At 39.8% G+C, this 22852-nt stretch overlaps 2 protein-coding genes across 2 annotated transcripts; both read right to left on the bottom strand.

Moving 5' to 3' along the window:
• Positions 1-271: 271 nt before the first annotated feature.
• On the bottom strand, positions 272-6013 carry bmp5 (bone morphogenetic protein 5). Its single transcript, XM_085921622.1, has 7 exons — positions 5533-6013; positions 3588-3780; positions 1478-1626; positions 1046-1243; positions 761-837; positions 577-687; positions 272-421 (listed from the first exon to the last, which is right to left on the bottom strand). The coding sequence occupies exons 1-7, from the start codon at positions 6011-6013 to the stop codon at positions 272-274; spliced, it is 1359 nt and encodes a 452-aa protein (XP_085777748.1).
• Positions 6014-8191: 2178 nt separating this feature from the next.
• Positions 8192-21588, bottom strand: col21a1 (collagen, type XXI, alpha 1). The gene is made up of 28 exons (XM_085921621.1): positions 21504-21588; positions 20876-21436; positions 20068-20233; positions 19769-19997; positions 18301-18474; positions 17184-17261; positions 16406-16489; positions 15882-15944; positions 15652-15705; positions 15525-15578; positions 15374-15427; positions 13211-13264; positions 13095-13148; positions 12969-13022; positions 12576-12629; positions 11298-11342; positions 11162-11215; positions 11021-11074; positions 10704-10757; positions 10528-10599; positions 10350-10385; positions 9831-9875; positions 9665-9697; positions 9450-9596; positions 9319-9373; positions 9045-9236; positions 8886-8963; positions 8192-8732 (listed from the first exon to the last, which is right to left on the bottom strand). The coding sequence occupies exons 1-28, from the start codon at positions 21586-21588 to the stop codon at positions 8545-8547; spliced, it is 2871 nt and encodes a 956-aa protein (XP_085777747.1). The 3' UTR covers positions 8192-8544.
• Positions 21589-22852: the final 1264 nt, after the last annotated feature.

Here is a 22852-nt window from a genome sequence, read left to right as displayed (position 1 = left end):
GATGACTCCAGTGAACAGTTCTCTCTGAGAAGTAACAGATTTTAAAAGGTGTATATGCCGACGGACGTCATTTTTTTGGATACGAATGAAATCAACATCATTATAACTAATCATATAAATATCACAATATTCAGTGCTATTTTTGAACAGAGAATAAATTAGGTAATAAAACTCTATATACATAACACTGTACATCACATCAGACCCAGAGATGATGTGTTTTCCAGCCTATTCGTATTCCAGATAGCATAAATTAAATTAACCGCAGGCTCTAATGGCAACCACAAGACCTTACCACCATATTTCTATACTTTTTGAGAATGACGTTTGAGCTGTCGTCAAAATAAAGCACGGAAATAGCATTGAGTTTGGTCGGGGCGCAGCACGGCTTTGGCACATTGTCAGGAAACATTAAATGGACCTATAAAAGACAGCAAATAAAGTTGGCTTTAGAAGAGGTGTGAATGTTGTGATTTTGTAAATGAATTACGGCTGCTGAGAACACGGCAGTGACATTTATGCTGACTGTGCTTGCCATGTACAGTACATGTGGAATAAACTGGAGTGGGAACTTACCAGAGTTTGGACAATCGCATGGTTGGTTGCATTCATGTGCGCGTTGAGTGGGAATGAGCATTCACCATCACAGTAAAAGGCAGCATAGCCTTCAGGCGCTATGATCCAGTCCTACATCGGAATGTCCTTTAATTTGATCACTTGTGACAATATAACTGAGGGACGTTAAAAGATTTTGTCTTACCTGCCAACCCAAATCACGAAAGCTGACGTAAAGCTCATGCTTCTTGCAGGCTTGCTTTAGTTCACTTGTGTTATAATCTGTAATGTAAACCATTTGATTTCAAATGCATTCTTTCAAGAATAACTTTGTGTTCTGCGGAAGCTCAATGAATGCTTGATCAGCAAACATGTCAACTTGTAACATTTGGATACTGCTGACTAGGTTTCAGAAATAGCTGGTGGTAGTAGCTTGTATTGGAAAAGCGCCATCATGAGCAGATCCGCAAGTGCCAATTATGAAACCTACCTCCAGTTTTCTGTGCCTTTGATGATTCCTGATTATGAGTTGATTTATTGCGGTTGTGGTTCTTCTTTTTCCCACCGGTGGCTCTGATGGAGCGAAGCAACACCCCACTGGCCTTGAAGAAAGCAACCAGGAATGGCTGCTGCGACTGAGGCCCATTGCGCCCCACAATCCCTGCAGACTTCATGTTGATACTGCGACCTTTAAAACATAACAATTGCAAAATATGCAGAGTACATGTAAGGGAAGGAAGGACAAGGCCACTCCATCAGCTTGTGAACATAATGAGGCAGGACATATGTTACATGTTAAGTGAACTCTAAACATTTCATGAAAACACTCTGTAATCAAATAAGCACAGTCTGATTTTTTTTTTAACAATTCATGCAACTTATGTATGTTTCATGTAAGAAAAAAAAAAAGATCTTGGCATACCATCTAAAGTCTCCACACACAGTTGGAGGCCCAGATTCTGCTGTGGGTTCATCACCCAGTGGTTACTGGTGGCCGTTATGTCAAACACCAGCCAACCACCATCAGATGCTTGAACCCTTTTGGAGTCCAGCAAGAAGGTCTCTGCATCTCTGCATATGAGAACACATCTATTCACCACCAGAACATCATCATTGCGTACACTCTGAATTGACTTCTAACCCTTTTACCTACAACACGTCAGTTTGAAAGGGCTCTTTGAGGTCCTTTATCGAGTTTCACGCGTTGTGCCTCTCAGCGGCAGCTAAAATGAATGCGGGGACTTATTTAGTGCATTAAAAACAAATTACTAAACTCTTGGCCTTGCCTTGGCTCTAAAGTAAATAAAAACTTTCTGTGCATCTCAGCTTTTCAAAGCCTCAATGGGCACACATAGACAAAAAGAAACCATATGGCTCTTTGAAGGGATATTCGTATGAGGTTCAGGAGGTCTGCATAAGTTACAGAGCAACAGATAAATGAAGTAACAGAGACTTACAGAAACTCTAATGGATACTCTGCAAAAGAAGCCAAAGTTGATAGGTTCACATCATGCTGTCATCCTCTTAAAACCAAACTATCTTCATTGAAAGTAACTAACATTGCTGGTCATTTTTGGTTTGGTTTCATTGGAAAGCTTGACACCACACCCATGATTGGATGCAGAGTTGTGTGGCAAAATGTGTTCCAGTTTGCATGCTATTTGTTGGGCAATACATATGAATGTTTCTGATTATATTCCCATGTACTAGATTTTTTTGAACATGGGCCTGACATGAGGCATCAATCACACAAAAGGTCAAAAAACAGCTTGTTAATTTTCATCGGGTGCTTTCAAGCGCCAGAACAGCTCAGATAGTTCCTGCTCTGCTTTTGTGGTCACATTATGACATTCAAAAAGAGGCACGGTATTTCCACATGGCCCCCAAAGTTCAAGAGTTAGTCACGTGTTTATTACAGGTGTAATAAAAGTCAACCTCATGAGGAATTCCACATAAATGTACAGTAGTGAACTTGAATCATGTGCTAATTTAAATTGTATGTTGTACACCTGGTGTAGATGATGAAAAGATGTTGAAAGGTTCCAAGTTAAAGAACACACATGACAACATTGCATTGCCAATTTTCTTATCCCTTTCCATATGACAGTTGCTGGAGGGATGATTTGATCACTGCATAAATGTGCAGCCAAAACATTAGTTTCTTCAGAACTGGACCGCAAAAAAATAAATAAAATAAAAGAATAAAACAAATAAAAATAAAAGTATAACTGAATTGCCTCATGGATTTGAATATAAATCATTTTTACTTAATATAACCGAGCACTGCCATTTATTTTTTTATTTTTTTGTATGATCAACTTCCAGTGTGGTTTATATGATTTGGGTTTCAGTAACACTAACCTGCAATAGCCTACACCCTGTGAAAACAAATACACCAACATAAACCTTTCCCCTTTAAGACAGTGGAGTTTATTGACTCTGGCCTATTCAAAGCCCTCGAGGGTCATATCTCCCTTTCGATCACCCGCATATTTTTTTTTCTTCAAAAAAGCCCACTCTTGAGCAGACCCATGTGCATTCAGCTATGTCACCATTTCAACTTCCGTCATATAGTGGGAATAGGCAGGTATAGTGGGTATAACAGTGACCACGGAGAGCACTATGGAAGCCTCTGAAGCCTCTAACATGGGCCCTTGCGGTTTTGTCTGGGACTCGGCCAACCAAGCAAGAAACATAAGACGAGTGATAAGTGATGGACCCTCCAAGCTTCATAAGTGGCCAACTTGCTAATGGGCTTCTCTTTATCTAAGAACTATATTTGTGAGGCTGACGTGGTGTGAATGAAGGAGAACAGAGATAGTGATCCAAGGTTGTAAGACAATAGCTGCTACTGTCGCTTGTTTAAGAACTGAAGAAACCCTTTCAAACTGTACAGAGTTGAAATAAAAAGGCAAAATAACGCAAGAATGTTCATTTTGTCTTATTTCAATTTAATTCTGACATAAGTCATGTTCATGTTAAAATGATGGTAAGGTTCCATTCTTTTAAATGTGTCTATGGTTGGCACTTACTTGTTTGGGAACTCCTTAATGACTTGATGAATTGTAACCTTCAGCGTGAGATTGTCAAAGCGGCCTTGGCTGCGGTCCTTATAAATGCGAAACTCTGCAGCAGTGACCGCCTCGCCATCCGGGATCTGAGTCAGATCAAAACGGAACTCCTTGTAGTGCCTTCGTTGGTGAGAGAAATCTTTATCTTTCTCCACTAGGAAAGAAAATAGTACAGTGTGAATTTCATTTGGACAACCACAAAATACAACTTGCAACCTCCTGAACGTTTTGTGTGAACGCACCGGAAAAAAAGTGTGTAATTTTTCACATCTTCTTTTACATTCCTCCTCCAAAGAAAACATTTTGACTCCCAACAAAAGCACTTTCCACTTCATTAAATCAGTCAAGTGAATACAGGTAGTGGTTCCCAGACAGGCCCTCCACTGTGTGCCTAACTGCATTCTGTGGCCATGATGAATGGGCTGTCAGTTAAGAAAAACAGGCTGATTTCAATTAAAGACACTTTGCTGTGCTCCTCATGACAGAGAAGAGAGCAAACGGGATTCCTCAATGTCATGTGAGGCTCTGCTTGACCTCATTGCTGACCCTGAGTTGACCTTTTGTAATACCATAATACCGTAATGTTGTAAATAGTGGCCTCTGATGATAGACGTTGCTTAATTGACAGATGCAGACATCTGAACAAATTGAAACCGTAATAAACCATGTCATAGTGAGACGTCTATTTCAGTCAGCGATTAACATTCCAGCCGCCTTTTGTGTGGTATTGTACATAATCATCCATCATATTCTATATGTAATATATGTAATTATAATAAGCACCAATATATTTATGACAAGCATTTAATATTATTTAAAATCCAAGTGTAGTCTTCTCTGTTGAAACACACACAGTTGCACGCACACACACACAAATGTGATGTGCCTGAAAAGTTGTGGACTGGGATGTGGGACGTGGCATCCCACAATCTTGCTGGAGCAGTGGATTGGCTGGCATCTGCAGTGATATCATGCAGTGCACTTTCCTGATATTTTATCGTGAGGGGACGCCTGCGGCTACTTAGCACAAACAGGTCAGAGGTCAGGTCTGACTCTTCCCCTGCTGAGTGTGTTCCATTAAAGGAGCCACAGGCAGTAATTTGAAGCAGAAGAGCCGCCGAGTAATAAACATTCCCCTTTCAAGTGGAGAAAAGTTCAGTGATAGTGTCTTCTGATGAAAGCGGTCTGAGTCCAGTCGTGATCAATGCAATTTCAGAAAAAAGAAATTTTTCAGAAAAATTGCAATTTGGGATGAGCCTTGTCACTTTGTGTGAAGTAGTTTATAAGAGAGCCGAGTGTATTTGAGTGTAATGTAATAAAGACAGAGGCCCATTCAACACTTCACTGACAGTCACCAGAACGAGAGCAGAGCTTTTAAGGCTGACAATGTACATGCCCCGGCGGAGCGTTAAGTGGAAGCAGATGGGCTCGGGCCAAGGTGAGTTACTACCATGCAATGCAACACAAATTCACGACTACTGGAAAAAAAAAGAAAAAAAACATATTGAGCGTGTCAGCACCAGAACCTTGTTGAACAGTATCATTAATTTGGTAACTGGCAATTGGGCACCAGATGAAGCAAAGTATCTGTCAATATCTGCCATATCTCCTCCTTTAAATGGCAGGAAATAATTAAGACCAATTTTCTCAAGGTCAGACAGTCATCTGATGAGTCGCGGTGAACTGCAGGCTCAAAGGTCATAGCTACTGAACAAACACAGCAATTATAAAAATCACCAGTCTTTTACACCAAAGCAGCACAAATGCAGCATTTGAACGCTAAAGTCAAATGACTCGGAGTTCCTAATCACTATAATGATACGCACATTCTAGACATCAGATTTAAAAAAAAAAAAAAAAGCCTGAGAAGAATACATAAAAATTGATTCCTACGAGAACAACTTACCTATATTGACAAAACTCATCACCATATCTGCGTCATTGAGAAAGTGGTTGTCATGCGCCGTGGTGAGAGCCGGGCTCTGACCCAGCAGAGGGGCCGCTCGGTAGGACTGGGCCACGCGGGAGTAGCCCACATGCTGGGGACTGTAGTAACCCTTCCTTGAGTGTCCTTGGGCCTTGGCAATGTGGCTCTTCCCTGCACCTTGCGGCACCCCCTCTTCCTCCACAGCCATGGCGTTATAAAGGTCCAACATGAAGAGCGGAGCAGAGGACGCCTGTTTCCCTGGAGAGAAGGGTCTCGGGCGGTGAGGCAAGCCCAGGATGGAAAGGATCTCCCTCTGGATCTCCCGTCGTTCGTGATTGCGCAACTTCCTGTAGATAAAACTGGAGTGCACATGGTTGTCACTGAAGGCGCAATGAGCACAGGACAGAAAAGTCAAACAGCTCCAAGTAAGTCCTAGCACAGCACGGCTCCAAGGGGACATGTTGCTCACTTTAGGCTCACAAGTTCAACTACATTGCAATGTGTGGAAGACCTTGAGCAGATATCCAGAGTGGAATCAAGGACACATGGAGGAAGAAGCACAGCGTCCAGGCTGGTAACTGGGGAGAACTGAGAGGAGACAAATGAGGTATCAGCTTGCATCCAAAGTAGCACTCCTTCGCCTTTTCGTTCTCCTGCTCAACCTTGTATTCATTCACGGTCCATCCAAAGCCTCACTATTTATGGACTTGTGACATCGTCCCTCACCCAACGCCTCTTTGGTGGGAAAAAAAACAACATATAGCTACGCCCAAAAAGGTCGACAGGAGTGTTCCGGGGATTAAATTGTAGTGGAAGAGTCAACTTTTGCCCCTGCACTCACTTTTCTCCCCACAGTGAGTGTGAGAGAGAGAGAGAGAGAGAGAGAGAGAGAGAGAGAGAGAGAGAGAGAGAGAGAGAGAGAGAGAGAAGTTGGGGTGGGGTGGGGTGGGGTGCATGTTACCCTCTGAGAACATCCCACACTCCACTTTTTGTTTGTGCATCCACCTAGAGGCCGCAATAAAAATGTCACAACCCCACTCCCACGGTGAACGTGTAAACGGAGACACTTGAAATTTGAGAGCCTGTCCTAACGAGTGAAAGAATAGTGGCAGAGCCTTTTAATCACCTCGACTTATTGAAGTCACTGTGGCTTCAGCACTCCCACACAATGCAGCCGGTCGCAGAATGAATGCCATGACAACATGGTCCACTGAGAAGATGCACAATCTTCTGATATGAACACCACTACTGTGAAATAACAGTACCAGAACAAAGAATTACACTTAGCTATGGGTGTCACAAGACTAAATGATATGCAGTTGCATCTCTACCTAAATCTGCACATAAAATATAAAGCATAAAACAAGAGAATAAAGCATAAAACAAGAGAATTCAAATTATAAACAATCTTCAATAGCGCTGCCGATGCAATAAATCGTGATTTAAATGAATAATAACTTGAGGTTCTCAAAGATGAAAGTAATTTGATTAGATCTGATGACAATGACCAACAGCACCACCTAGTGCAAGGGCCGTTTGGAAGGGTTCAGGGCTATGAATCTGGCAAACTCAATAGAAAAAAGCAGAATGTCAAAGAGATTGCCAGAAACTGACCTCTCTCAAAATTGGGATCTGATGTCATTTTGATTTTCTCTTTCATTTAGGATTTGGAACGTCTCGGGGATATTTGGAAGCATTAAGGGCCAGGGCAGTGACTGAAGTGAATTAAATTTCTGAGCAACGTGAAAAGATGATCTTCAAGATGGTCACGACTAGCAGAGTGGTGGTATTTGTTTCTTAAAATAAAGACAACATAATCTGAAAAACTGTTTAATTTGAATATGTTTGAACACGAGTTGCAGCATTAAAAAATACAAAAAGGCAATCATGACAATGCTAAAAAACTACAATTATGACTCAGAATTATAAATAATACAAATATTTCCTACACTAATGAAGGGACCGCTAAATATTGAAAACATATTTCCAGCCTATATTACAATCATTACTATTTATTGTGTAATATCATGATGATTGTGTATAAAGTTAATTCATAAATAACACTTTATAAACAAAATAATGCCGCTGAGTGATTAGCTACGGGCAGCCAATTAAACATGTTTTATTTTTTTAATGCAATAGACAGTGCATCCTGTCCATTAAGCAATTATGGGTGTTGTGAATGTATTTTGACTTTGATTTAATCTGTGTTTCTTAAACACGTTTTTAAACATGGACCACTTAGCAATTTATCAAATTGCTCTTTTTTTCCCCCTGACCATTCAGTCTTAAAATACTTGTTCACTTACGACAAAGAGAATTCGCTGTTCTGTGAAATAGATGTAGTGTGGTGGGGTGGGGTGGTCACACTTTGGAAAACACCGGTCCACATCCTAAGCAGTCAATTTAGGGCTCATCGTGCAGAAATCCATCACCAGGGGGCAATATGGGATCATGTACCAGCCATAAAACCCAAGCATACGTACGTTTCAAAACTAAATAAAGCAAAAGAGTGTTACAAGGAACCATTTGTCCATTGTTCTGTAATGATTCTAATTTTTACACAATGAGTTAAGAATGCCAAATTTCGAGAGACTACAACCTTCATGCACCTGCAGGTGCACCGGATGTTCCTGAAGTCAGCTTCACAATCTTATGGAGCGATTGTCTTCTCTTCATCAATTTCAAAGGGAAATCAAACTCTCTGTTGTCATTACCAAGCCATATTTTGTCCACTTTGCGTTCCATGGTCGATAAAATGCCTTGGAAATTCTTTGGTACCCTTTTCCTCACTGATACATTTACAATGATTCATTGTCTCCTTTGTTTTCATCACAAAACTGGCATTTTAATAGTCGTGTAGAGCCTTTTGATATTTATTGTGGATATCGTAAAGAGGTCAATTTGTTCCTGCTCCAGAGAACAACTCTAAGGGCGAGATCTTCCTGAGAACGGCTGTTTGCTTCACACCAGTCTCCCACCGGTGGATTGTCAATAGTTTGGTCCTTTACTGTTGTAGGACCGCCTCATCATGCTACCGTAGCATAAAGATGGGTCACACACTCCAGGATGGCCAGGTGCGCCGGGATTACCGCTTTTACCCTCTGCTCCATTTTGACCCGGTGGTCCAGGCTGACCTGAAGCGCCTGGTTTGCCATAACCTTGAGGACCTACTTGACCTGTCAAGATAAAATGATTGGAGGATAACTCACCTATTGCACAGCAATTTAACTCAGACACACACACATATGTACGTACAGATCATTCATGCTGCATGACTAAGCAAGCAAAGAGAAGTGGCTAAAGAAACAAAAGTTGATGAAGCATCTTACCTGGAGGCCCAGGTGGTCCTGGGTCCCCGTGTATGGTGCGCCCTGGGCTTCCCTTTTCACCCTTAAGCCCGGGATCTCCTACAAATGTACATGTACAACTATCTTTGTTGATTTTTTTGTCAATAACAGAAGACTGCAATAAATCTGAATTGTTCGTACCTTTAATTCCATTAATACCAGGTAGCCCTGGATGACCACGGTAGCCAGGCTGCCCCCTGGCACCAGATAGACCAGGTAGTCCCCTAACGCCCTGGGGTCCTGTCAGACCTGGAAGACCAGGTGTTCCAGGGAGGCCGTGGCAACTGGCACAGTTGCTTGACTGGTGGCTCAGCAACATGGATGGAAGTTCAGCTACGATTATTAGAAGAGAAAATATTTCACGAGTATGTTTTAAAACGATTGCTCGCAAATCAAGAGCTCCCGATACACTTACACTGAAGAATCTCTCGGCAAACTTGTCGGATGTGCATATCTGAAATTTCACCTGCCTGTAGTGACACAAGTAAAAAGCATGAACATACATCATGAGGAAAAACACTGGAGGTGAATGTTTGCAAGACATACAGATCTTCCTGCTGGGCCAGGTTGTCCGGCAGGCCCTCTATCCCCCTGAGGTCCTCTAGGTCCCGTTTGGCCTGCCTGACCTGGCTGCCCAGGGCGGCCCATATGACCTTCTTGGCCTCTCTGACCTGGATCCCCCGTTGTCCCTTTCTAGGAAAAACACAAGGTCAGTATTAGAAATGATTGGATCAGTTCCAAGAGTGATCAGGACTACATACCTCCCCTTTTAGTCCCGTCAGACCTGGTGACCCCTGTTGAACAAAAGGAACATTAAAGTGTAACATTTGTCAAATGGTGCTGTGCCATTTTTCCTCATTTAAAATGTATGCCTTGGCTGCATACAGGTTGGGAAAAAAATGAAACTGGGGGTCAAACTGAACTCACGTGATTCCCTGATTTTCCGTCTGCTCCCTTTTCACCTTTTATTCCCTTAAAGAAAAAGACATTGAACAATATTTACTTGATGCACAGAGAGATGTTAACATTTTATCATTAAATGAGAGCATTAAACCACAGTTCCAATTGCTTTAAATGTTTGGTTATTGTTTTTTTTTCTTCATATGCTTATAAAACTAAAAGAAATACTGCTGACTAACCACAGAAATTTTGTAAACTTTCTTATTTTGGATACTCTTGGAGACATCTTATTCACACTCACCGCAGGCAGCTAGAGTTGATGTTTTATTGATTGCGTTGCTGGATATTTTGTCGATGCATGCTGTTTTTGACGCCAAACCAATTTATTTTTTTCAGAAACCAAAACATAGTCATAATAAATTGAGCAAATTGTGATTGAAAGTTGGCGAGATGCACACAGAATATGAATTCTGAAGTGCAACACTCAAAAGTATGATATGCTCTTTTCACAAAGGGAAAATAGTCAGAATTTGTTTGCCGTCTTACCATATCTCCTCTTTCACCTGCATGTCCTCTTTCTCCCTAATAGAGTAGACAAGAACACATTTTATTACGGACAAAGAATTTTTTTAATACTGTATCTCTTTGTCCATTGTGCCAAATGCACCTTGCACTGGACTGACACAATGAAATAGGCATCGCACACAGTGTGCCACGCAAATACCTTGCTTCCCTTTAGGCCAGGCACCGCTGGGTGTCCCGGTACACCTGCTTGTCCAGGATCACCTGGTCTCCCCTGTAAAAGCAAACAAAAGGAAATCAGGAAATTTGATTCTTTTCATATCCAAAAGATATAACATGTCATCATTTATCAAAAGATAAGTGATAGTAAGAGCATACCATAGAACCTGGTATTCCTGGTTTACCTGGACTTCCAATTTCACCCTTACTGCCCTGTGAAAATAGTTACAGACAGCAGAACCACATCAATCATTATAAAGTGCATTATGCATTTTCATACTACATGTGCTTTTCTAGGGACATACATGCACATACTAGGTAGGGTATGTGCATCGTTTGTCGTTGATAAATTTATTTATTATTTATTTGATTAATCTCAGAATAAGCACAAATAATGTTTTACATAACAATTTCTATGCTGGATGAAAGATTTTATTTTGGTGCTACATATTATGATATTAACTTATTATGGATACCTTTGGACCAATATTTCCCTTTAAACCAGGTGGACCGGAAGGACCCATTTGCCCCTGCAAGAAAATAAAACCATACATTTGAAAAATGCTTCAGAACAAGCACATACTATCATTTGAATTAATGGTCAAACATGAATTTACAGGTAATCCATCTGATCCTTGGTGACCCCTTGATCCAGGAAAACCAGCTTCTCCCTTGAGGGAGAGTGTATAGGATTAAAAAAATAAAATAAAAAAGAATTGCATGTACTGAAGTGAGACAAAGGCAAAAACTCACTTTTTGTCCAGTGAGACCGGGCGTCCCTGGTGAACCAGGCAAACCCTAATACATAGAAAATAATGTTATGAGATATATATGTATTTTACAATGCAATCCAAGAAAATATGATGGACAAAATATGCATAAATGTTTAAAGGGTCTGCACAGCTGCACACTTATGTATAGTGAACTGTATGTTGCACTAAGCAAATCATGGCTATGGTGCAAAACAAATTGAAATGATAAATGTGCAGAATGTGCTGGTACTTGCAAAATAAAAAATAAAACCCTATTTAGAATTCAGTTGGGAAAAACAATGACAGCAATATAAATGCAATAAAAAGCACACTGAACATTTTTGTGGTGAGCAGCCCAGTCACTAAATCCCACAGAGAAGCTTTTTGTTGTTGTTTTCTACTGAGTGTTCCAGAACTCCTTGTGGGATTCCCCAGTTAAGAATCCAGTATTTGACAGTACAAGTACAAGTCAATGATCAGATTGGTCAAGTTTCCAGAGAAGACCAGCATACGTTACGGTTAGTGTTGTATAGATGAATTATTTGCATGCGTGTTAGACTTGATTGAGCAAAAAGCGAATGCTATCATGAACTAAATATGTCTCTGTGGATAGACTCTTTGTTCATGGGTGCCTGGGGATGGCCTGTAGCCTTGTGGAGCAAGTGAGTCATGTTTTATAGACCCATCATAGACCCTGGACAAGACTTCTAATCATGAGCAGTGGGATTGTGGCCCACTTGAAACACTTTCCTCCAGAAACAGAATTGCCAGAACAGCACAGCTTTCCCTCGATTAGTCACTTTGTGGCTTTCGATTAGAGCCAGAAACTTCTTACATAACAGGGTTGTCCTGGGATGCTTTACAGGGGAAATACCCCGATATTGCTATGTTGTAAAGGGTACTCTCCATGCTCATCATTTTACCCAATGGAGTCAAAAGTCCATCAACAACATGCAGTTTGTATAAACCATCAAATTTCTTACTAACAAATTCTCTCGAGTCAATTTTCACGATGTTGTAAAACACTTCCTGGAGCTACTTTTCATTCCAAAAGCATCATTTGGGGGGACAGGCAACAGTAACTTTTTTTGAGTCTGGTGACTCAAAGGCAATAGAGGGTCCAAAGTTCACCATCTCTAAGTGCACACTGAAAAGACAACAGTTGCTCTAAGAAAATTTTCATTTTGAAAAGATTCCAAAATTGAATACAGTGTATAGATGACAAGATTTATCCTGCAAAAAAAAACAAAAAAACGCGGCAGTTGCAATTCTGACTCACTGTATGCCCGGTCCTTCCATCGAGACCAGGGATGCCATTGGCCCCACTTTCGCCCTTCAATTAAAAAAAGAGAATAAAAACAGCTGCATGGCTAGGGAAGACACACAGATATAACACAATAGCCTCACAGTTACCAGATTTTACTTTATAAATTCAATCAACTTCAAGTGCCGTGTGTGGTTTTGATTTTCCATGCAATATCCATTTTACTAAAAGCAGAATCGTTGAAAACAGGGAAAAGGTTGTTGCCAGATCTCTATGACCACATAACCATCGCTGCCAAACCTCAACATTTGGGAACACCATAGTCTTCTAGGAACTTGCACACTTTGCCAAACTGCCTGAATAATTGTATTCATTCCTCAATGTTTGCACCATATAAACAAACAAGACCTTAAGACCAGGTGGTCCAGGAAACCCATCCTTTCCATCTCTCCCAGGTTCACCCTGTAACGACAGTAACAAGTTTTAAGACATTAGTCGATTGAATAACTATACTCTGTTTGTTTTGATACATACAGGTGCTCCTTGATAACCTCGAGGCCCGGGAGGTCCAAGACTTCCTTTCTCTCCCTGTAAATTAACAGCAGTGTGAGCGACTAGCGACTAGTAGTGCTTGGTGTTACCACACTCACCGTTTTTCCGGGTTCACCCGCCATCCCGACTTGTCCAGGTGATCCAACCGGTCCCTGACAATAGCAAAGATTTAGAGAGATTATGACAAGCAATAATGACAAGATCTCGAGCTTGACTGGGCTTGTTTCTCAGATAATTCCACTTTCTTTATAGTTTTTATGGAGCAAGACCGTTACGTCTAACTGCCCTGCCAAAGAAGTATTACCAAGGCTATTCTTCCTTCTTTGCAAGGTTAGAAATACGTTCAGGAATTCGGATATTGGTATTTAAATTGGAAACTAAAGTCTACTGTAGGTTATGTGGTGAATGTTGGATTGTTGGATTTAATTTAGTGCAGCGAATTTTTAAATCCTGACGGTGTAATAACGGTGAATTTATTTCCAGTGCTTTTTGAACATTGTAGCCACAGTCCTGACAAACGTGACATTTGATTGCACTATTGCGTCTTGCCTTTGGGTTTACTGTATGTTCAGCAGTTTTAGATCCACGCTCTGTAGATCTACATAAATATTTGCCAGGAAGACAAACTTTCCACCCTTGGGTGGCCATTCAAAATAAAAATAATTTGCAAAAGGCAGATGTTGCAAATGTGCTTGTATGCAGTGGGAATGGGGCTCGATATATCACGGAAAATCCCTAGAAAATCCCTGTCAATGCTCATCTTGTCATTCTGGGATTTAAAAAGATTACTTTTTTATTGCTCTTCCAAAGTCAGTACAATATACGAGCAAGACTATATAACAAAAGTAAGACAGCTTGCGGAATTCTTCATATATCAAGCAAGCACCACATCACCTCACTGAACCATTTCTTCCATAAAAGAAACTAACACACCAGGCACAAACAGCGAAGAAAATATCGTGTTTGTTGAAATTGCTTTTCCTGATGGCCTGACTGTAATTGTTTATCGATTTCAATTATGCAATCTGTTTAAACTACAATGTAAGATTATGAATTCAGTTGTGTTCCTTTTTTTCAATGTGACTGAAAGAGGTCGTAATCCCACTAAGACACATCTGACTCAGGGATGCTGGGTACAGATTTTTCAACAATTTGATACATTAAATTTCTTATACAGCCATTTGAGATGTTTTTTTGCTGATGACTAAATGGGAGTGGATGTCAAAGAGATTAGCCTGTCAGACACCTCTCTGTGGGGACCAGGAGGTATTTTGTTAAGAAAGTGTTGGTTTTCATAAGAAATGTATCGCAAGCTGTCAAAAAATAATTGCCTGTGTTTCCTGTGTGGGTTTGTCTTAAATCAAGTCTTTATCACTTCTGTACCACAAACGTACCTCAGTGGGGGCTAAAAACGATGCCATATCAGGTAAGAATGAAATCTAGTTATATTTGAATGTCAATTCACCAAATAGTCATCTAAAGATGCTTTTCAATGTGAAACAGATCCACAATCATCCTCCACACACATTAAAGGATTCCAACAAATCCCACATGAAGATGCACTTTGGCAACAGTGGCAAGGAAAATCTCCCATCCACACAGCAAACCTTGAACAGAACCAAGACTTACTAAGTCAGCAAATAGAAAACAAACTTAAGTGTGTCGTGCTCTCAAGGGATCTGCTTTTATATTGAAAACACATGGCGACAACAGAGAAGCAACAGTGTCAAACGGTGAATGTGTCTTGCAGGGATTTCCTGTGAATTCACCAGTTTATCTTTGGAGCAGCATCCGTTTCACTTGGAATTTGATAGTATTGCTACGGACACAAATAAGCACAACTTGTGCGACGTGTAAAGTCATGTTAGTGTTTGCTTCTCGTATTTTGGTTAAAATTATTTCCTTTCCTTGAGCTACATAGTCAGTTTGATTTGCAACAGCTGTAACCTCCATTGATTTGTTTGTCATTTGGTTTCATTTAAACTAACAACTCCCATTGCAAAGCAGATGAGGACACGACAGTTAGGCAAGATTTACGCTACATGGTTTGAGTGATCCAACTCGGATAGTTTTTTTATACCTTGAAGCCTGTTTCATGGCAATATACAGTAAACAGAAAAAAATGAATGGATTCCCATATCTACAGTGGAATATTGTCACAAACACTCACAAAAAAGTGCAACAGAGGCTAAAAATAATATAAAAGTCGGACTGGCTCTAAAAACACTGACGAACATGAATGGATTGAAAGATATGAATACCTTCTCTCCAAGTTGCCCAGGTGGTCCTGTTAATCCTGGCATACCTCTCTGACCCTGAGCGAACAGAACGGCATTGCAAATATGTTTTGTTGGGGGATGCAAATGCCAAAGAAACAGGAATGCCACAAATGGGTTTTTTTGACCTTCCTACCGAAACACCGGGCCTCCCCTGCTCTCCTTTAAACCCATCCGTCCCACGTTGACCCTGACAAATAGAATGTACATTTTCACAATGCATTTTGCGGCTGCATTAATCTTGTCATTGAAATATTGATCACCTTCATTCCTGGTATACCCGGAAAGCCTGGACTTCCTCTAATGCCAGGCACCCCCTTCAATTGGGAAAAAGTACAAACATCTGAGTTAAACCTGGTTTACTGATCATGTTACTGATGAGACATTTTTTTGATCATGTTTGTTTTCATCAGCTATTTTTCCTTTTAAATGTTTGTAAATTAGTGGTTATTTTTGGGGGATATGTTTGTATATTGAACTATGTAGTACTCACAGGCTTACCATCAGCACCAGCACGTCCAGGTTGACCTGCTCTGCCTTCATTTCCTGGTTCACCCTAAAGAAAACATGATGAGCACTTTAAATGTCATGCTAATTGTAAAATACATTTTTCTCTAGTTATGACCTCATGATGACTAACTTAAGTTACAATTTATCGCTTGTTTACACAAGGATAAACCACAATATAAAGGCAATTTGAGTTCTGTTGTATAAGAGTGTACAAGTGTACAGTGTATGAGAATAGTCTTGGATGACGAACCACATACTGCTTCACAATGTCGCAAGATAAAGACATAATAATCACATGCAGCAGCCTTTTCTTGTAAATGTTTTGAATCCAAGCTGTCTGATACACATTCAGTGTAAAAACAACACACTTGTACAACCACCCCTGGAAGGCCTTGATAATGTACTAATCTGCTGTAAATTGCAGAATGTGTGCAGCAGTTAAAATACCAAAGATGTTTTTGGAATATTCAAAGAGGACAATAAGAAACTTTATTTGGAAAAACTGACCTTCATGCCTGGAAGTCCTGGAGGTCCCGGAGGACAGACACAAGGTTCTTCAGTTGGCTCAGCATAATCTGGACTGTTAGAACACTGCAGGAGCAAAAAAAAGAAGGCTCTTTTATGTATGCGCATTTATAACTTGATAAATATATAGGATATGTGTACATTAATACGTTCTACTGACACATTAACAAACTATACTTCTGTGTAATATAACTTAAATAATTGATATCGTCATTACAAATAAGTATTATTCGTATTAATGGTACGAGCAAAATGTTGAAATTCACATAATGCTTTTTATATCTGTATACACTAGTATATTCCAAAAAAAGAATCAAATTAAACTGGATGCTACAACCACAGAAATATGTAAGTACATTTTTAAGAACGTCAATGAAAAGCAGATGTAACGCAAATACATAATAATTGGCAAACATCTGTAAGTGTAGCCTTCTGAATTTGTCTTGCATTAGTGATGTAGCAATTAATCATGACGGGACAACAGAACAATTGCATGGCTGGAAAACTATTAAGAGCACTTCCAACAAATAAGAGAATTTACAAAATGTTACTTTGATTTTCTGCTGAGTTGACTCATCTACTTCACAGTGTGATGGTTAGGTAAGGGGTGGCAGAATAATTTCACACCAAATGTGCAGTTAACCAATGGTAAAATTTAAACATGGAAACAGATGTCGATCCCAGAGTGAGACACAGGTGAGAAGAAGTTATCCTTGCTGCTTCTGGGGAAAAAAAATACAATGCCAAGTCTTGTACTTACCACTCCTGGTATTTCACATGCAGTCTCACGGTTGTTCTGCTCTGGGTCACAGTAGATACGGAGCTTCTGAAGTTCAAACTGAACAAAATTGGTCACAACACACAATTATAACATTAATGTAATATAAGTCAAAACGATAACAGTGATAACTTGTAGTTGTGTAATCTCAATATTTGTACCTTGACACTAATAAATAATAGAATAATAAGTCCAAATAAAAAAGGGTTTTCAAAGAGTTACGAGTGTTTATTATTCTACTAAATCCAGGTGAGGGCTTCATCTATGCATCAATTTTCCTCAGGCGGGAAGCAGTTTAAGTGCTGCTGTTTTTGTCAGCAAATGAGTCACCGACAGAGTGTGGCTGTTCTCTGAACAATAGCGTCCATAATGGTAATTACAGTTATCACCATTTTTTTTCTGATGGGAAAAGTAATTAGTGTCTATTTAATAGTTAATTAGTGTCTTATCTATTTCAAGGGGATGACCTGGTGGTTGATTGAGATGCAGTATTTATTAGACTGCAAGTGACTTCATTCAAGGCTTGGAGGCTCAGAAAAGCTGGAATGCAAACCAACACAAAATTTTGTTTTGTGGTTTTTTTTTTTGTGAGGTTAGTGGTAAATTGGCTCCAGAATGTCCCACCAGAGTATTTGGCATCAGTTATCATGTAAACAAAAGTTTTTTATTTTTAATGATTTTACTTGCTGTGACAAAAGAGACTTAAATATTTGTTGGTTGAAATTACATTGCTGCCCTGATGCACCTTTTTGTTGTTTTCCCAGCACAAAATAATCTGTCTGTATCGTATCATTTGGCAGAAATGACCTCTTTACGCTCATGGAAGATGTGGCCATAGTAAGTCATTTCTCTCCAGTAACCACATTAGTAGCTTCTGGCACAATATGCAAACAGTAAAATTGTTTACATATGTATCAGAAGAGTTTTGAATCACTGTTGCGTAACAACAGGAGAGATTTAACTCCATTGAACTGATTAAAGGGCATTTTGTTTAAAAGCATTTCTTTAACCACCTGGATTTTCTGTTATAAAACAGTACATAAAAAAAAATGTTCAGAATATGTTCCACAATAAATTTGAACAATCTGACAGTGCTTACCGGTGCTGTTGTTTCTTTGCTGACGTATTTTCCAACTTGAGTTTTTCCATTGATGAAAATGCCAACAGGAGGCTCCAAAGACAGCATTTCGATTTCCAGGTCATCAACATAAAGAGTGACGTCCTCCTCAGTGACCAATAGTCGTAGTTGGTGCCATTTCTCATCAAACAGATTCTATGGGCATAAAACAAATGGAAAAAAACAGCAGGAAATTATCATTAAAAATGGTAGTGGGTAGTGGTATACAATACATGAAATTATATGTCATTTTGCAGCCTCACCTGCGTGTGGATTTAAGGAAAAGAATTGTTAAATTACCACCCAAATGTAACTTATAGGGGCAAGGACCGATATTTAGTTTCTTGAGTTGAAACACCTCATGTTATTTTTGGGCAGTAGAACCATAAGATATTCTTACTTATGAATAGGAGTGGTAATCTGAGTAATTTGGGATACTATTGTGATATTTATCCAAGGAAACAGTAATCACAATAACGTGATAATTGATACTGGAAGAAAACCATCACATCACACATCACAATATGGATCTAATATGTAACTTGAAGTCATGACTTCTTGCACATTAAACATACATAAATTAATCAAAACATAAATATTATTTGTTTGTAGATACCGTAAGTGAGAAATACTGCTACAATATCACAATATTGATATTTTGTCCCCACTAATGATTATAATGGAAAAAAACTATGATTTAATTAACAAAAATACATCTATATGAGAACATATTATTGTACAGTAATTTTTTTTCTTTTTTTTAAATTCAACAATAATGTCAGTACCAGTAAGTCACAATATAAGTGGATTACATTTACATGTGATGGTATAGTACATGTCAAAATCATTAAGTAAGACTAGTGAAATGTGGCGAGTGTACGTGTCAAAATCCATCAGCGCCTCTGGGAAAATTCTGTTATTCTTCTAACCATTTTGAAGTCTTTATTATATTACCAGCTGTTCAAGTTCAAAGCTCAAATATTTTACTGTATTTTGTTTAAGCGCAGGGGAAATAGTGGGTGAACCCACACTCCTTTTTCTTTCTCCCAAGACAGTTTGCGCAATCATGATTGGAACTGACCCATCCAGCGTTCTGAAGGAAGCGCTAATGAACTCTACGAGGAGGGTGCGACAACGTGCCTCTGGTTAAGCACAACTGCTATGAACATTAACCTGTTACAGTTAAACTTTTCAACAGCCTTTCTCCTTTGTGCCTGACAGACAGCAGGGAGCCTCTAAAACAACAAAGTATGTTTATGTAATTTATGGAACTGAATGTTCATAAATGAGTGCATATTTATTGTCTGTTTTGTATTTCAATTAGTCTAAGTAAATCATATATTTAATGTGGATATTACAAACAAAACAGTCCAAAACTTGAAAGCTCGCATTCACCCCAAATAAGGACAAGAGCTATAATGTCAGCAATCCCTCCTACACACCTACGTACCATTGCAGTGTTACGAGAAAATGTAACTGTTTGCGTTCCGCTTAGTGAGTGACTGGTTGTAGTGAACTGGACGGTGCCATCAAGTCCATTTATGGTCACTGCCATTTGAGGTCTCCCATCACGTGTCTGGATCCTCCACAGGTCCCACTCTTCCAATGCCAACGATCCCTTGTATCTCAGAGTGGCAACGAATACATACGATGGTGGAAGGCCATCAGGGAAAAGTAACCTGGAATAACAAAATACCTCAGCTTTGAAAACACAAATACAATGCAAAAGAATAAAAGTCCTTTGATCACCTTGTAGCTTCACTCAAGTCGATACGAGATGTCACCTCATAGGCCTTAGTGCCATGATATGTTCCTTTTGTTTTCTTGGCTTTTTTGGCCAGATTTAAATGGAGTAGGATATCAAATCCTTTCTCATCTCTGGAATCAATGGGTATTCTCGCAGGACAAACCGTCTCTGAAAAAAAAGGACATAGTGAAAACCTCATTTGATATTTAAGTACTCACGCTCGCATAAATGAAACACTCTCAACAAAGACTGAAACTCAATATTTTGCAGTACGGGGTAAATGAAAAGCAGAAGACTTTATACGACGTGTGAATGTTTGCTTTATGAATGACCCCGATGGAGCATGTCCAAAAGATCCACATTTACATTGACTGGAAAAAAGTTGAAACGTTGTAATGTGAATGCCAGTGAAGTAGTATCTGATGAAACACTATGCAAACGTAGCAATTGCTTGTCCAGAATAAGCATATTCCTGAGGGAGTTGTGCCATAATGGTGGTCTGCATGCATGTTCAGTAGCTCAACTTCCTTGTGGCTGTCATGTTGGCAGCACACTGACATAGTGGTGAGCACATCTGGCTTTGAATCTCTACTGGAACTGGATGTTCTCCTTGGGCTTGCATGGGTATTCTCAAAGAACTCTGGATTCTTCCCTCCATCCCAAAAAGAGGGATGGATGGATGGATGGATGGATGGATGGATGGATGGATGGATGGATGGATGGATGGATGGATGGATGGATGGATGGATGGATGGATGGATGGATGGACACTGAACTGTGCAAACAGCCCCTAAACAAGCAGTTTCTTACCTTCACACAGTTTTTGTCGTATGACTTGTATGATCCTGGAAATACTTTTGTAGTCCTCTACAGAGAAAACGTACGTTGAAAAAGGCTTGTTTGCGATGGCTCTCAACTGTGCTTCCTCCGTCTCTGACCCCACACCAATTGCAAACAAAATGACTCCTTTTTTTCTCGCTGCCTCTGCTGCCTTCCAAACCTCATCTTGAGACTTCCCATCGGTGAGGACAACTGCAATCCGGGACACGCCCATCGGGCCACGCTCGGAGAGGCCAAAAAGCTTGTCTGTAGCAAACTCAATGGCCGCGCCTGTCCTCGTGTTTCCTCCCATGTACTCGATGGATTCCATTGCTTTGATGAGAGCTTTATTCGTTGAATACTTCCCCAGAGGTATCTCTAAAATGGGATCATCGGTATACTGGACGACACCAACTTGGGTAAATTTCTGTCCAATGTTGAAGTTTTTGGTTATGTTCACAAGCCACCGCTTTACTAATTCAAAGTTGACATCTTCGACACTCCAGGAACCATCAACAATAAATACCAAATCACCTGGTGCAGTCCTACAACCTGAAGAAAACATAAAGCAAAATCTTAGTGAAAGTGAGGACAAGTTAAGGCTAAAAGAGCTTCTTACTTCTTAGGTCTTCATCTTGTGCTGCGTTAAGCTGATATAAAAGCATGACACATAGGCATCTTAAGACACAAGCTTTGTAACCCATAGTGTAGCAGCTCTAACTTCCAGTTGCACCTGTAGAAAAAGGGGAAAAACATGTAGCATCCATCAGAACTTCACACAGCCGGCTTTTTCACCCTAAGGTACGGATTAAATGTGCATCTTAGAAACTGTAACATCCTGTTTTGGCACCTTTTGTCCGACTTGGCCAACTGAATAAACTTCGGCTCCACCGTTGCACCTCGTAAAATTGCAAGTATTAAAATACATTTCAGCTCATTACAATGCCAAGTCATATTTCTCGATTTGTTTTTGGGAGTGTTACTAATTGTTGTATCATGACTAATCGGTTGTCAAAAAACAGCAATACAGTATATAATTTACTGCATTTTGGAAGTAACTTGGTCGACGCTGTTATTATATATTGAAATCACAATCATTTTACTGCCAGCCAGCTGTCAGAAAGACGGGAAGTGAATTCAACTCAACTCTCTTCCTGGCCAAAAACTTCAGAGCCACATCAATCCTCTTTCTCAGCTCTCGAGGCCTTAGCACACGAAAGCATTTTCCTCTCTGACGTTATCCAGCACATCCTTACATGACACCATCAGCTCTACTAAATGAATGGTCCATTGAACCTCTAAACCACAATTACCCTTGAACTAGTGCTCAATGTTTCCTGTGGGATTACCAGTTCATCCCTCAAATCTAAGCATGCACTTAGTCCAAGAGTTATAAATAACCTCCCCGTAAATTTGTTGCCAATACTTGTCCTTCACATGTTCTTCACATGTCTATGTGAAGCCCTTTGAGACTGCTTGTGATTTAGGGCTATACAAATAAACTTGACTTGCCTTGACTTGACTCTAAAATGTTATATGTTCCCCCCCCCCCCTGTTTAGCATACTCTTATTCAAATAAAACATTTTAGTTGGACGACAAACTTGTAGCTCCCTGTGAACACATAAACTGATATGGAATTTTCATAAAATCCCGGTAGCCACCACATTTCTGATATCGTGAGGGGGATATCGTGAGGGCAGGATAGACAGGGAAGGGAAGGTTAACTGGTAATATGGAACTGGCTAAGGATGACTGTCTTATTTTGAAATTTCACCCTACGTGCAGTACATGTTTAGAGATTTTAGGTAGAAATTCACAGAACCGCTGGGAGAACATGCAAACTTCACAGCTTTGTTGCTGTGAGACAGGACCAAATATTAAATGAGCTGTATTTTCCATTCAAATATTTCCTATTAATGTTTTCTCAATCACAGGCCTAAATTCCATTTATTTTACCACATTTTAAA

The sequence above is a fragment of the Syngnathus leptorhynchus genome, chromosome 10, assembly GCF_054491065.1.
Source record: "Syngnathus leptorhynchus isolate UIUO chromosome 10, UIUO_Slep, whole genome shotgun sequence".
NCBI classification, from domain to species: domain Eukaryota; kingdom Metazoa; phylum Chordata; class Actinopteri; order Syngnathiformes; family Syngnathidae; genus Syngnathus; species Syngnathus leptorhynchus.
The sequence above is the reverse complement of the archived record's forward strand: the minus strand, read 5'-3'. Positions and strand labels throughout refer to the sequence as shown.